This window comes from Carassius gibelio, chromosome A22, assembly GCF_023724105.1.
Source record: "Carassius gibelio isolate Cgi1373 ecotype wild population from Czech Republic chromosome A22, carGib1.2-hapl.c, whole genome shotgun sequence".
NCBI classification, from domain to species: domain Eukaryota; kingdom Metazoa; phylum Chordata; class Actinopteri; order Cypriniformes; family Cyprinidae; genus Carassius; species Carassius gibelio.
The window spans coordinates 8519216-8532260 of record NC_068392.1 but is presented as its reverse complement, the minus strand read 5'-3'; the positions used below and the strand labels follow the sequence as shown (position 1 = coordinate 8532260).

Below are 13045 nucleotides of genomic sequence, written 5' to 3'. Positions count from 1 at the left end.
CACACATAAAATATATGAAGTGTCACCAAAAAATGCAAACGAACTCTTTTTACCCACTTACACACCGGTGGTAAAGCAAAGGATCATGGGAGCGCGAGTCCCTGTCGTGGAATTTCTACATTTTTGGTTGCTATGGCTGTAGTTGGACAGAACTACATTTCCCAGAATGCTGTTTTCTGTACATTGGCTCATGTTATACATGGGGGAATATGAGAGCGGCGGAGGAACCGAAAGCGACAGCAGAATACCTGACGATAAGTATAACGTTAAAGAGTGGTCGTGAAATGGGGAGGATTCAAAGCCAAATCACCCAGAACAGGCTGTCGAAAAAGGAAAATCGTATTTGGCGTTGTATTTGTTTAATATAGATTTGGCGTGGACTGGGGTAAGGCACCTCCCTGCCTGCTCTGCACCGGGGTGTGTGCGTGTTTTTCGGGTAGGCTTCATCGCATCACCGCGCTGCAGTGTGTTACTGGAACCGAGCTGAGGTGCCACGCCGTCGGCCGATACTATGTCAAAAACTGAGAGAGACCAAGTAGCACTGCGACTCAATCCTACTGACCTATGCAATGAAAAAAATGGCAACTTTGCTCTCTAACAGCTGTGGTTTGTAGCCATAAAGAAGTGCAAGTGTGCCGAAAAATATAGTGGAGCGTGTTTGGTGCCTGTTATTAAAAAGGTGAGGTAAAAAAAAATGTGCATCTCACTACAAATCTAACTTTCTTACATTGCATCGTTATTGTTGCAATGCTACTATGGAATTACGTAATTTAATGTTATCCTTAATGTTTGTAATGAATTAAGTGTTCGTGAATCAAGCTTGTAATTAAACAGGTTGTTTGTAATTGCTGCTGTTAACCCATTCATTTAATTACCCAACATTTAAATCTGTAGCTTTGTTACATTGCAATGTTAAGTGTCACAAACAACAGTGTCAGTTCTCATAAATGAAGTGTGTAACTTTTGCAAAACATGGGTATGTTAAAATTGCACAATCACATACGACATTTGGCCACTAAGAAAAATGTAAGATTTGCACTGCAAACTGCTTAGGGAATGAGTGTACATTGGCATATGACTTTACAGGAAGTGGAAAGGGGGTTATTTACCCACAAGGCATTTTGTAACACCTCATATATGTCACTTCCCTACTATATAGAATGTTGAATGTACGTTGTGCCCAAATTTGCATCTACTGACATTGTGAGTTTTGCAATCAGGAAACGTGCCTGTCCCATAAGACTTATTAAGCTGAGGAGCTGTCAGATTCAGAAAAGCTGACAAATAAAGATAAAAATGATGAGCCGTGTGGCTCTTTCCAAATGTAAGCGCTATAGGTACCAAGAACACTGGTCCCACTAGTCAATTATTTATCGAATTCAGTACATACTCTAATAGAATGGGATTTTGAACAGAAAAATGTGGCAAAAAAAATGGGATGCATTTTTATTCAGGCTGATGAACAAAAAAGCACATAAAAAGTGCTTTTTATACTGTTTTTGAGCGTGTAAAGTGAGATGTGAATTGCAAAAAAACATCACATTTTCATTTTAAACATCAGTTGTTTATTACTAAACTAGGTGTGTTTATTTAAATATATAATATTATATATAAATACAGCATGGAGTTGTTCTATACATTTATATATTTTAAAGTATGGTAATGTATATTTATTTCAAAAATTCCTACCTGACTCTGGTGGTGTCTGTGACAGTGTGTCTTGAGTTTTCAATAAAAACAAATTTTGTCAGGTGAAGTGAACTTCTACAAATATCTCCTGTTGAGTGTGTAGGCCAGGGTGCAGTGAACACTAAGTAGAGACGCAATAAATTGGAGAACAGCTAAGGTTTTCGAACACTCTGCCATTGGTCACACCCTAAAGTCACACCACAGAGAGACAATGTTTACACTTTCTGTGGGAATCGGTCTACGAGTGGTTTAATTATTGTTGTCTCAGTGTTTAAAGTTGGGATAGGAGGAACTGTTTGGATTTTTTAAGAATACATTTAACATTGTTTGTTAATAATGCTGGTGTTGCATGATTTTAAATTCTGACATTCTCAGAAAGTCCCACTGTAACAGTTCTAAACTTTTTTATTTTTTATTTTTATCAGCAGCTTTGAAAAGCAGCAATAGGCAGTCCGCATGGAACGAGCAGGAAGCATCCAACTTGATATTCCGGACTTCAGCAACTCCGTCCTGTCGCATCTGAACCAGTTGCGAATACAGGGCCGTCTGTGTGACATTGTGGTCAATGTTCAGGGCCACAGTTTTCGTGCCCACAAGGTGGTCCTCGCCGCCAGCTCACCCTACTTCAGGGATCACATGTCACTGAGCGAGATGAGCACCGTGTCCATATCAGTAATCCGCAACCCAACCGTGTTCGAGCAGCTACTTTCCTTCTGCTACACGGGACGCTTGTGCTTGCAGCTCGCTGATATCATCAGCTACCTGACGGCTGCCAGCTTCCTTCAAATGCAGCACATTATTGATCGGTGCACCCAGATTTTAGAGGGAATCCACTTTAAAATCAGTCTGTCAGATGTGGAAGGGGAGATCGGGAAAGGGGTTCACAGGACTGCCAACCAAACCGTTGACTCAGGAAGAGGTGGGACCGGGTTAGGTGGGTCCAGCTCCCTAAGTCCCAGACATACCAGTTCCCGATTGATTGGCAACACTGGGGTGATCAACATCCGTGATGTGAGGGAAGTCAGAGAGATCAGTCCCCCTGGGGAATCCATGAGTCCCCAGATTGTGGAGCACAGTGGCATTGGCTCAGAGGAGGTGGGAACTGGGAAAGAGCCCATTCTCCGAATTAACCGAGCTGGGCAGTGGTATGTCGAGACGGGGACTGAGGTGGAGAGAGGAGGAGAAGAGAACGTGCGGATGGTGGACGGGTTTCGGATTAAGACGGAAAGGATGGATGAGTGGATGGGAGCTGAGACCCAGGCTTCGGCGGAAGAGGGCAGTGGGGCCGAGGAGGGGCCGACAGTGATGATTGACACCTCAGGACGTAGCACACTGGTGCAGGAAGGAGGGAGAGGCGGGAAAAGCTCCCAGCCGTCCAGCAGCTTCAGTGAAACTGAGAGGTGTGTAAAGTCTTTCATGAGTTTACTTTCAACGTCGAAATGAATTAAAATCTTATTCATAAGTTCATGTTAATTTGATGGAATTAGTCTTTTATCCAAATATAGTGCCTTTCTCCTCTTCTAAAACAAGTTTCTATTTCAGCTAATGTCCCCAAGCCATCTAACTTTTCAACCCCTTCTTTTTAACCATTTACATTATCCAATGAGATCTTGATGAAACCATATTGAATAAGTATCCCATTCCTCTCTGGATGTAGTCGCAAACTTCCTTTCTTATTGATTATAAGGTTTGGAAAGTCCAGGTGTGATGCTTTAAAATCTGATGCATTTACCCCAATAACCCATTTTCTCCTGCCGACAAGTGTCCTCTAAGAGATTGAACCTATACTGTGTTTTTCTTTCAGGTTTAGTCCAACAGGAAGTGTGGTTGTGATGGCTGATCACCAGAGATCCAAGAGTGAGTCTCCAGGAAGAGTTGACGATCAGAGACACCCCAGCTCACAGGTAAGACAAGACTTGGCTCTATACACTTAGAATCCTTGGTTGAACTTTTTATGATTTCTGAACACAGTTGAAGTAGTTCCGAAGGAATATCAGTGGAGCACACCTTATCGACCAAATAAGAAACCTTAAATTGCCTTCAGTTGTGTAATACTTAGAACAGCCGGTGTGCCTAACGTAGATTGCATTTCAATTGGGGAAAGGGATGGGAATCATGAAAACAAACCATAAGCTCTCACATTTCCCTCACTAGGGAGAGGAACAAGCTGTGTTTGACATGGGGGGATACGAGGAGTACCTACGAGAACAGGTAGGTGATCGGTGGTTCCGCTACAACCCCCGTCTCACCTGCATTTACTGCTGCAAGTCCTTCAACCAGAAGGGCAGCTTAGATCGCCACATGCGTCTGCACATGGGCATTACCCCCTTCGTTTGCCGAATCTGCGGGAAGAAGTACACCCGCAAGGACCAACTCGAATACCACATCCGTAAGCACACAGGAAATAAGCCTTTCCATTGCCACGTCTGCGGCAAGAGCTTCCCGTTCCAGGCAATCCTCAACCAGCACTTCCGCAAAAACCATCCAGGTTGTGCCCCACAGGAGGTGTCCCATAGTGCCTCACCCGAGACTACCACGGTCACCTCCCGTGGAGGCCAAAACGAAGATGAGTCGCCCTCCCAGGAGGAATCTGAGGGCAATGGTGGAGGGGGAGGTGGCGGCTCGTCCTTCGGAGAAGGTGTCCAACCTTCGGTATCCACCACTGGCCCCGACTGAAAGGCTTTGAACAAAAACGTCACAAGTTTAGAGAGACACAGGACAGTGGGGTCCAACAGGACCTTCTCTTGAGAAATCCCTCTGTCCCTTGTCTCCCACCATCAACACTGAATTTACAAGTTGGAAGGAGTTGAGTGAGCAGGAGGTTCTCTCAGCTGCTGTCGATGAGGAACGGATAAAAAAAGGGAAGTCTTCTGCATCCTACTTGGACGAAGATCCTCTATTTTTTCCAGTGATAACAAAGATGCAAGGAACAATTTGGTAGGAATAGTGTTCTCTAGGGATTTATAAATGGTATTTCTGCTTTAAACCACATCTACCTTCACCATGCAAACTGAACAGGACGTCAATATATGAAGACAAGCCACACTCCAACAACCTCACACACCACTGGATGCAGTGTTTTTTTTCTTTTCATTTCCTGTCTTTTATATGTTATTTTTATATTTTTGTACTACTACAGATCTTTCAGGATAAACTAAAAGAGAAGCTCTAGCAATGATTTGGTCAAATTGCGTCAAAATTGCCAAACTTCTTTGTGCCAGATGATGAGTTGTAAAAAGAGAGGACATCGTAGTCCTTTGCTACTTTGCCTTGAGACAATCTTGATAAATTAACCTGGGGCTAGACTTTGCGCTCCCCAGCCATGGCAAGCTTAGGAAAACGGGTTCAGTTTTTTTATTAGGGACCCTCAGGTCTGACCTAACATCAGATTCTTGATTCATTTTTTCCGTTTTGTGTTAAGTGCCGATCCGGCCTGCCATAGAACCGAAACACATTGCTCACATTACAAGGAAATTGTTTTTCTAGAACTTTGGGTTTATAACAAGAATAACTCGCATCATTATTTTACTTTTTAAAGTTGGTAGAGATACTGTGATATAGGCACTCATGGTGAAAATACATTGGTAGAGTATAGCAGTGACACATTTATTTCAAGTTTAGTTCACATTAATGCCTTCATACATCTCTAAACTGAACAACTCAGCTGCTGAATGTTGGCGATACAGTGATATAAAACAAGGAAATCCTTCAACCTCAGATAAGCTACAATAGACCGCTCAGTTACCTCTCTCTCACATTACTTCGCAATACTGATCTGTCGCACACAGATGCGTGGATGCACTCAGCTGAATTTAATGTTCAGTGTTCATTTCTTTTCATACATTTACGTCACTCGTTGAGATTCGCTAGTGTCACCAACTTTTTTGTTTTACTGGTCTGGCAATATTTTGTTTATAAGAATGTGTTTGACCAGGAGTAAGGGGTCTCTTAGGGGATGTACCCTTGTTCCTTTTTTTGTGTCAAGACATAAGAAATGAGTCTAAGGCTGAGACGAACCAAAATGCGGACTTGGTCGCCTACGCCGTTTAGGAAAACGTAAACCGTATGTCTGTGATGTCTGGGATACGCCGAAATGCCACGGAATGACTTTGAGTGTAAGATTTCCCTTCATCTGATGGAAGGCACTTGAACCTTGGGGTCAAGTGTCTTTACACTTGGCTTATGAACAGATGTTTCCAGTTGATGCTTTCAGTAACCAAAACAACTGAAACTGGAAGTTCTTAAACCCTTAAGATTTGGAGGGTGAAGAGGAAAAAAGAGATTACATCAGGCACTTAAAAAATGGGATGGGGATGTGTTTTGTTTTGTTTTTAGAATTTTTGTATATCTATATACATGCGTCACTTATGCATATTTAGACAAATTTATACTTGTAATAACTATACAGAGACAGTTTCTAGAATGATCAACAAAAACAAAGGCGTTTTAAGCGAAAGTAAAACTGTTATCATTTTTATAAGGCTGTGAATCACACTTGGTTGTGACTGATTTTTATGAAAGGGTTGATGCATATAAAAATCAGCTACTGATGTTTAAAATAGGGATTTTGTGCACCTCACATAATATCAACACAGGTCAGAACTTTTACCGTTACTCACATCTGTAAACACAGGTCAACAGGTAAACACTTCTTACAAATATCAGGAACTCACTGTTTACTGTTTTTTTGTTGTTGTTAGCTTGTACCAAGCAGATTTTTTTTACTTAGAATTCTAGCTCTGAGTAAATTGGGTCGACATATTTCACAAGTGCAGAAAAAAAAAACCTACATATGAACATTTCCTCTCAATGTAAATACTCATGCCTCAGAAGTAGTCACAGTGAAATACAATCCTGAAAATGTTATAATTTCACATTTGTTGTACAGCACAGAACCCAGGTAAATAGAAAAGCATGTTAACATTGCTTTTATATGTCACAGTGCAACCTCATGATATTAGAAAAGGGCAAAGGATTTTGTCTGTAAACATAATCATAATCTAATATGTTATAATATATCCAAAAAAAAAAAGTTATTTTTTATGGACTTTGCTTTTAAGTTTCAATTAGGTTTGGGGCATGGGCCTGTTTTGTCATATATAGGTGATAGTGACTTAAATTATCTCTCTGTGAATGAATTAATTGCAATCTAATAACAAGGGATCTATATCTATAATCAGTCATTCCAGTTATCTTACTGCATATTTTAGAAAGTCTAAATTTAATAATTAATTTGGGCTTTAGGGCTTATGATAACTTTAAGCATGTTTTCCCTTTGTGCATATCTGGCGTTGATCTTGAAAACATTGATGGTTTTTATTTGAAACAATATTATTCATTCAAATATTATGTTTGGCTTTTGTATTAGTTTTCAAGCTTTAAATAACATGGTGGAGGATAAATGTGTTGCTGCAGTGTATATATTAGGCTGTAATATTTAATGTTTCTGCATGACAATACATCTACTGCAGTTTAATGGTGTTGACTGAACAAGTCATTTCTAACCAAAATGTGTCTAATCTTAACGCAGTGTTACAGAATGTGCAGTTTCAAATGAAGCTACTTTTGAAGCAATATTTCACCCCAATTCCAGTTCAGAAATTGCTTTCAGATGAAGTGGTGCAAAATTAAAATGCACTATAACAAACGCGTTATCTTTTTAAAAGTTGTGAAACTGATGACCAGTTGTTTCTCAATTTAGAAAAAATCTGTATCTTGAACTTATAAAGCAATTATACATATTGGCAAATGCGATAAAATTTGTTTCAGTGATTGCATTAACACGCCCCCCCCCCACCTCCCCTCATTTGTTTCATAGTCTAGCTTGTGAAAAGTTATAGTGCATGTCTCTACTTACTAGTTTTTTGGTAAGACCGAATGACAACACTGAGCCATAACTTCAGAGTTTGTTCAGTATTGTCCCTCTGGAGCAAATATTTTGTACTAGCAACACATTTTACTTGGGTGCAAACAGACTACGTATATTTTTCATAACTTAGTCTGTCTGAAAAGCAAGCAAACAAATTTTTATACCTCAAAAGAGTCTTTTGACAAGGAAATAAGACATTGTTTTCCTTCTGACCCGTCGAGTTAAAGTGTATTTGCATGTTGTCTTTGTCTTTTGTTGCGGCCAAACATAAATACATTTCCTGGCATCTAAATTTGCACCAATAGAAGCCAAAAAATTGACTTTTACAATTTGTCTTGCTATGTTGTTTTATTTTGCAAAAGGCAATATAGTCTGTAAAGTTCTTTCCATGTGTCTTATGAGACGTTAATCACTTTAATTTAAATCATACTTCAGGAAATATTTTATCTTGCATATCCATGAAATAAAACAAAATATAATAGGTATTTTAGTGTTAAAAAAGGTCCACATTTTAAAACATGAGCATTATTGTCGTAGAAGTCAATTACTCTAATTGAAATAGCAAATCAGAATAATTATTGAGAAAGTCAATGTTTAAACATTTTTTGATTTTAGAAATGATATTCGTAGGTGATTAAGGTATTTGAAATTGAGATTATGATTACTTAAAATTTAAGACTTCTCACATTTAAAATGGTACAGCAATCAGAAAGATTAATCATGATTAATAATGTGAATGCCATTTTCACAATAACCACTGTTTTTTTCCTCACTGGCAATGTGTCAAATCCATTCTTCTAAATAGAAATAAAGCACTTTAAGTGTAACTGTGAAGGATTTTTAATTCTGTTCTTTAAATGTATAATTATGTAAGCCCAGATTGTGTGATACTGCTAAACCCAAATTTCTAATATGAAAAAATAAACCTGTTTTATCCTTTTTCTGTGCCTGTACATATTGCTTTTATTCATTTGTTTAAATTCCTCTTTGCTTCTCGGCTTGTGTTTGTTTGTAGTGCTTGCTTGGTTAACTGAGGAAAAACAATATATTGTGACAAATTTAATGTTCATTTTTAAGCAATAATGAAGAAACAAGGCTGCCCTGTCATGTTAAAAGGGTGGACGTTTAATAACCGTCGTCGTCATGTTGGATCATATCCAATCCATATTAGCTGCTCCCACAAGGATTTGCAACTCGGCCGGTGAAGATCAAGGTATTGATGCTGGATTTGCGGATAAGCAGAAGGAAGGGTCGGTCCGCAATAAAATCCTTTGCGTAGATGCTTAAGGAACGTACGGTAGTAACAACTGCTGTGGTGGCAGCAGCCTTGCTACCGTCTTCATTCACCTGAAAAATTGGAAAACCAGACCACTGGCTAAGAAATTGTGTAATCAGTCTTGGTACGCAGTTAGACTAATCATAAAAACATGCTGATTGAGAATGCAAATTATACTGAATGTATTTTACCTCAAGGAAGGCCTTATGGTAGGCGTTGGAAATGTACAAGTTGTGTCCACCATCGGCAACCATCCCTAGCACAACACAACGTTTTGACAATATTACTGGACAGATTCATCAGAACTCAAGATGTCCATACAGGAAATCCACACAGCAAAACTGCATAGTAATCACGGCAAGTTCCCATAGAAGTAGTCGATACGACTTGAGCTCTACATTCCTAGTAGCTTTTAGGTTCTACAGAAGTCATACTTGTTTGGAACAACAGCTATTTCCGTACCTGGGAGACTGGCGTTTCCTGGACTGAAAAGATGTTCCAGGCCCATTTTCATCAGCTGCTCTTTGAGGCTAAAGTTGTCCTCGATACGAAAACGAGGAAGCTGCACAGACACTGTGGTCTCTCTCATGTCTTGTAACCAACCTTCAAGTTTCTTGAGGTTCATGTTTTCCACCACCTTAATTGGATGCAGTTTTGTTAGGACTAGAGGAGAGGATTTTTGAGGAGAACATTTGATCTATTGTTTATAATCGACTTACTTCCGACAGGGTTGTACCTTCAAAAGGTAATATGAGCACCATTGTGATGTCAGCCCCATTGTAGGGCAATTCAAGGATCATCACCTTGTCATTATAGATTGTGGCATACTGGAAATTACGCTCTTGGGTCATCATGGTCACTTGACACTTATGGGTCTCGCTAACATGAAAGTCTGAATTCATGGTATTTTCCTTATCAAATCTGTGTTTCCATTGACCCTGGAACACAAAAACCACATAGTAGCAGAGTTCACAAGTCAGAGGAGGACAGTCCTGCTCCTGGAGGACCCATTTTCAGAGTTTAGCTCCAACTTATTTTGGCTGGAAGTTTCTAGTGACCCTGAAGAATTTGTCAAAGTCTTCTACTGTACATGACTAGTTTTACCAGCAACATATATTGTTTGTGATTGCATTTCCTAAAGATATTTCAAGATGTGCAGCCTACCAATAACATTAGAGCAACAGCAGTAGGGAACGCCCACAAGCATCTTCACAGTACAGAGTCTAGCGACATACAGCGAAAAAGTCACTGGCTGTGTGAATGGTCACACTGTCAGCTCTGTGATTGGGAGTCAAGCTGTAAAATTACAGATGGCCGAATGATAGTAAATCATTGAGAGACTTATTGTAAATGAGAGCTAAATTACCAATCATACCCCAGTGGGATTTGATATCACTTATATTTATGACAAGATCCACTATTATGAAGCTGTTGACGGTGGAAGCACCAAGTAACATTTCTGAGGAGGTCATTGTTGCCGATTTATACTGGTTTTAAAGAAGAGTTTTTAAAGAAACTTTGGAATTAATTGGAAAAGGAAGATGTACACACGAGCAATTTGGTCCAGAAAACTGAGAGGCATTTCAGCCCCAGAAATTACACGTGTCTTTAAGTAAATCTTCCATGGGTAAGTTAGTTAAAATCTATTTGGCCCCTTAGCCAATTGTTTTTTATTTCTGCCGTTGATGCTACCATTTTGTTCAGCTTTTTTTTTTTTTTTCTTTTAAAGAAAAGTCAGTTGGCAGAATTAGTGGTAAGTCTTTAAATGTACTAACTTTGTGCATATTTGTTGTAATTGTACACAATAATGACATAGAAGTTTGTATTTTGTTGCTTTGGATAATAAAACAAAGTCTTGTCCTTTACATTTTGTCAATAGTTACCGGCAGATCCAAAAAATAAATTTCATTTTGATGTAGCGTGAAAAATCACTGTAAAGGCTCTTCAGTTAAAGCATGAAGTGATTAAAAGTAAAAGTTGATTAAAAGTAAAAGGTAAAAGTTTTCTGTTTTTAGTTGAAAATAGTGTTGTATAAAAAGCCCCTAAGAGTCACAGTTCGCTACTGGACCTTGATTAGCAGGTGTGTTTAATTGGTGTTGGAGCTAATGGATACATCATATTTATGAGTTAAATGCACATATACGCCACAACAAAGTTGTAAATACGAGGGGGAAACTAAATTTTCTTTAAGCTCTGAGTTTCCGAGTCAATGAGAAACATGACAGAATTGATGGTTTGATGGATGCGAGTGATGGATGATGGTCTGTTATTTTTAAGGTGAAATTGATAGCCGGGATTGCAATATAACAAATACGTTTTTATGCGATACAGATTAAAGTGGTTTCATAAATTATATTTAAACAATTAAAAATGCAAAACACACCATATGCTAATTCTTTGCTCTTCATTTTCTATACGCAGAGTTAACAAACCCTGTTGTATTTTCTTGTAATTTATTAACAGAAGGTACACCGCCATCTTGTGCCAACTAAACTGACTGGAACACACCCGATGTCATATTTTAGACTTGTCAACTAGTAAATACGAACTTCCCAGGAGGACTTGAATGCAGCATAAACTCTGCTGGAAGGCTGACACCCTGAAAAATTGCGTCTTATTTACAAATATCTCTGCCTCCTCACTTACTTTGAAGTAGACCGTGTTCACCAAGACCAATATGGTGTTGGAGTCTATTGAGCCTTCTGGCAGGGTATCTTTTATTTGGTTCTCAGTCTTGTTGGCTATCCATTCATTTATCGTCATCCTTGAAACCTCCGGTTTCCCCTGGAGGATGAAACTTGAATGTTTAGTACAGGGTCAAAGATCATATGTGCTACATTTAGACACTTATGGCAAATGTAACCTTAAAATCGAGAGGCAGCAACTTGGCTCCATAAACCATCTCACTGATGTCCTGGTAGGACTCATTAAAAAGTATTGATTTGTCTCCAAACAAACGGTTTGCAGAGAACAGTTTTGTTGTCTCATGCTTTTTGCTGTATAGTCGACAGTTCAGCTTGGCGAAGAAGTAATGGACCTGGTCTGAGGTCTTCTCCTTAATGGTATCGAACTGAAACACCTACATGTGAAGAATAGAGAAGTTGTTGACCTGCTAAGTGATCGTTCTTTATTTGGAATTACAATTACTTTACCTTACTTTCATGAGCTCCTCCAGTGTGGTGTTGCAAGCCCCTAGCTTCGTCATGGCGAAAGCTGTTGAGATACTTATTGGTGACAGAAAGATGTTTTCATCGTTGGACTTTCCCTTGGCAAGCTGCTTGAAAAACGAGAGGGCGAAGCGGCTGTTGGCTTTGGACAATTCCCACACTCGAGGGTTGGTGCCAGCTGGTTTCTTCTCTGGTTTTTCAGTTGGTTGTGTTTCAGAATCCGGGCTGCGGTAGATGCACATTGGCTCCAAAGGTATATCTTTGGGCTTTGCATTGCAGATATCTTTGGCTGCCTGGACTGAACAGAGGGTGAGTACCCATAAAGCCCACGTACTTGCCAACAACTTCATCCTGCCCAAGATGGAATGGGAAACCAGCCCAGGAAAAGCAGTTCAGTGCAAATTCTGGTGGTCAAACAAGTCATGGAATCATGATATACAATTTCTGTAGTGAATTGGTAAGAGTTTTTATTTATTTTTTAGTACGTAAGATTTAAAACCGTTAGCAAAGAGCAAACGTTTCCATAGTTAACAGCTTTTACTTTAAAATCCAGAGTGGTTACTTCATTTCAAGTTTAAATGACCATAGCTCTGTAAATTTCATAAATTTTTTACTTTCTAAATCATACACTGCTAGTCACAAATTAAGGTTTAATCGGAATTAAATGTCACTACCAATGGTTGATTGACTTTATACTAGGATTGTGTCTATTTGAGGTTAAAATTTCACTAAAATTTTAACCCCATGAAAACTCTTCGTTCAAACTGTTCCAACAGAACTGCTCTTTCTGGATCGGGATATTCAATGCATTTTTCACATACCTGACGATGTTGTATTTCCTTGTTAAAGACCAGCTTTGGGGTTAAAGACCAGTTTATGTTGTACTAAAATAAGGAACAAAGTGAAGAAAACACTTCTCTGGATAGGTCAGTGCCCTTAAGAGCACTGGAATGATTAGAGAAGGAAATTTACTCAGGACAACCTTTGTGCTATTGATTAATTTTGTTAGGTTAGCCACAAGCAAATAAATTTGACTGATTATGG

The 13045-nt window shown here is 39.2% G+C and overlaps 2 protein-coding genes across 4 annotated transcripts; one reads left to right on the top strand and one right to left on the bottom strand.

Annotated features, from left to right (window-relative positions):
- The first annotated feature begins 148 nt into the window (after positions 1–148).
- On the top strand, positions 149–8499 carry zbtb37 (zinc finger and BTB domain containing 37). 2 transcript variants are annotated; one of them, XM_052539440.1, is made up of 4 exons: positions 149–679; positions 2118–3089; positions 3494–3593; positions 3844–8499. In XM_052539440.1, exons 2-4 carry the CDS (start codon positions 2146–2148, stop codon positions 4363–4365), a joined length of 1566 nt encoding a protein of 521 aa, XP_052395400.1. In that variant the 5' UTR covers positions 149–679; positions 2118–2145; the 3' UTR covers positions 4366–8499. The 2 variants fall into 2 exon arrangements, with proteins under 2 accessions (XP_052395400.1, XP_052395399.1); XM_052539439.1 differs by having other exon boundaries at positions 2115–3089.
- Positions 8500–8662: 163 nt separating this feature from the next.
- Positions 8663–12969, bottom strand: LOC127943203 (antithrombin-III-like). 2 transcript variants are annotated; one of them, XM_052539442.1, is made up of 8 exons: positions 12823–12969; positions 11992–12352; positions 11698–11913; positions 11481–11618; positions 9554–9772; positions 9297–9471; positions 9026–9090; positions 8663–8905 (listed from the first exon to the last, which is right to left on the bottom strand). In XM_052539442.1, exons 2-8 carry the CDS (start codon positions 12349–12351, stop codon positions 8726–8728), a joined length of 1353 nt encoding a protein of 450 aa, XP_052395402.1. In that variant the 5' UTR covers position 12352; positions 12823–12969; the 3' UTR covers positions 8663–8725. The 2 variants fall into 2 exon arrangements, with proteins under 2 accessions (XP_052395402.1, XP_052395401.1); XM_052539441.1 differs by having other exon boundaries at positions 11992–12405; positions 12823–12958.
- Positions 12970–13045: the final 76 nt, after the last annotated feature.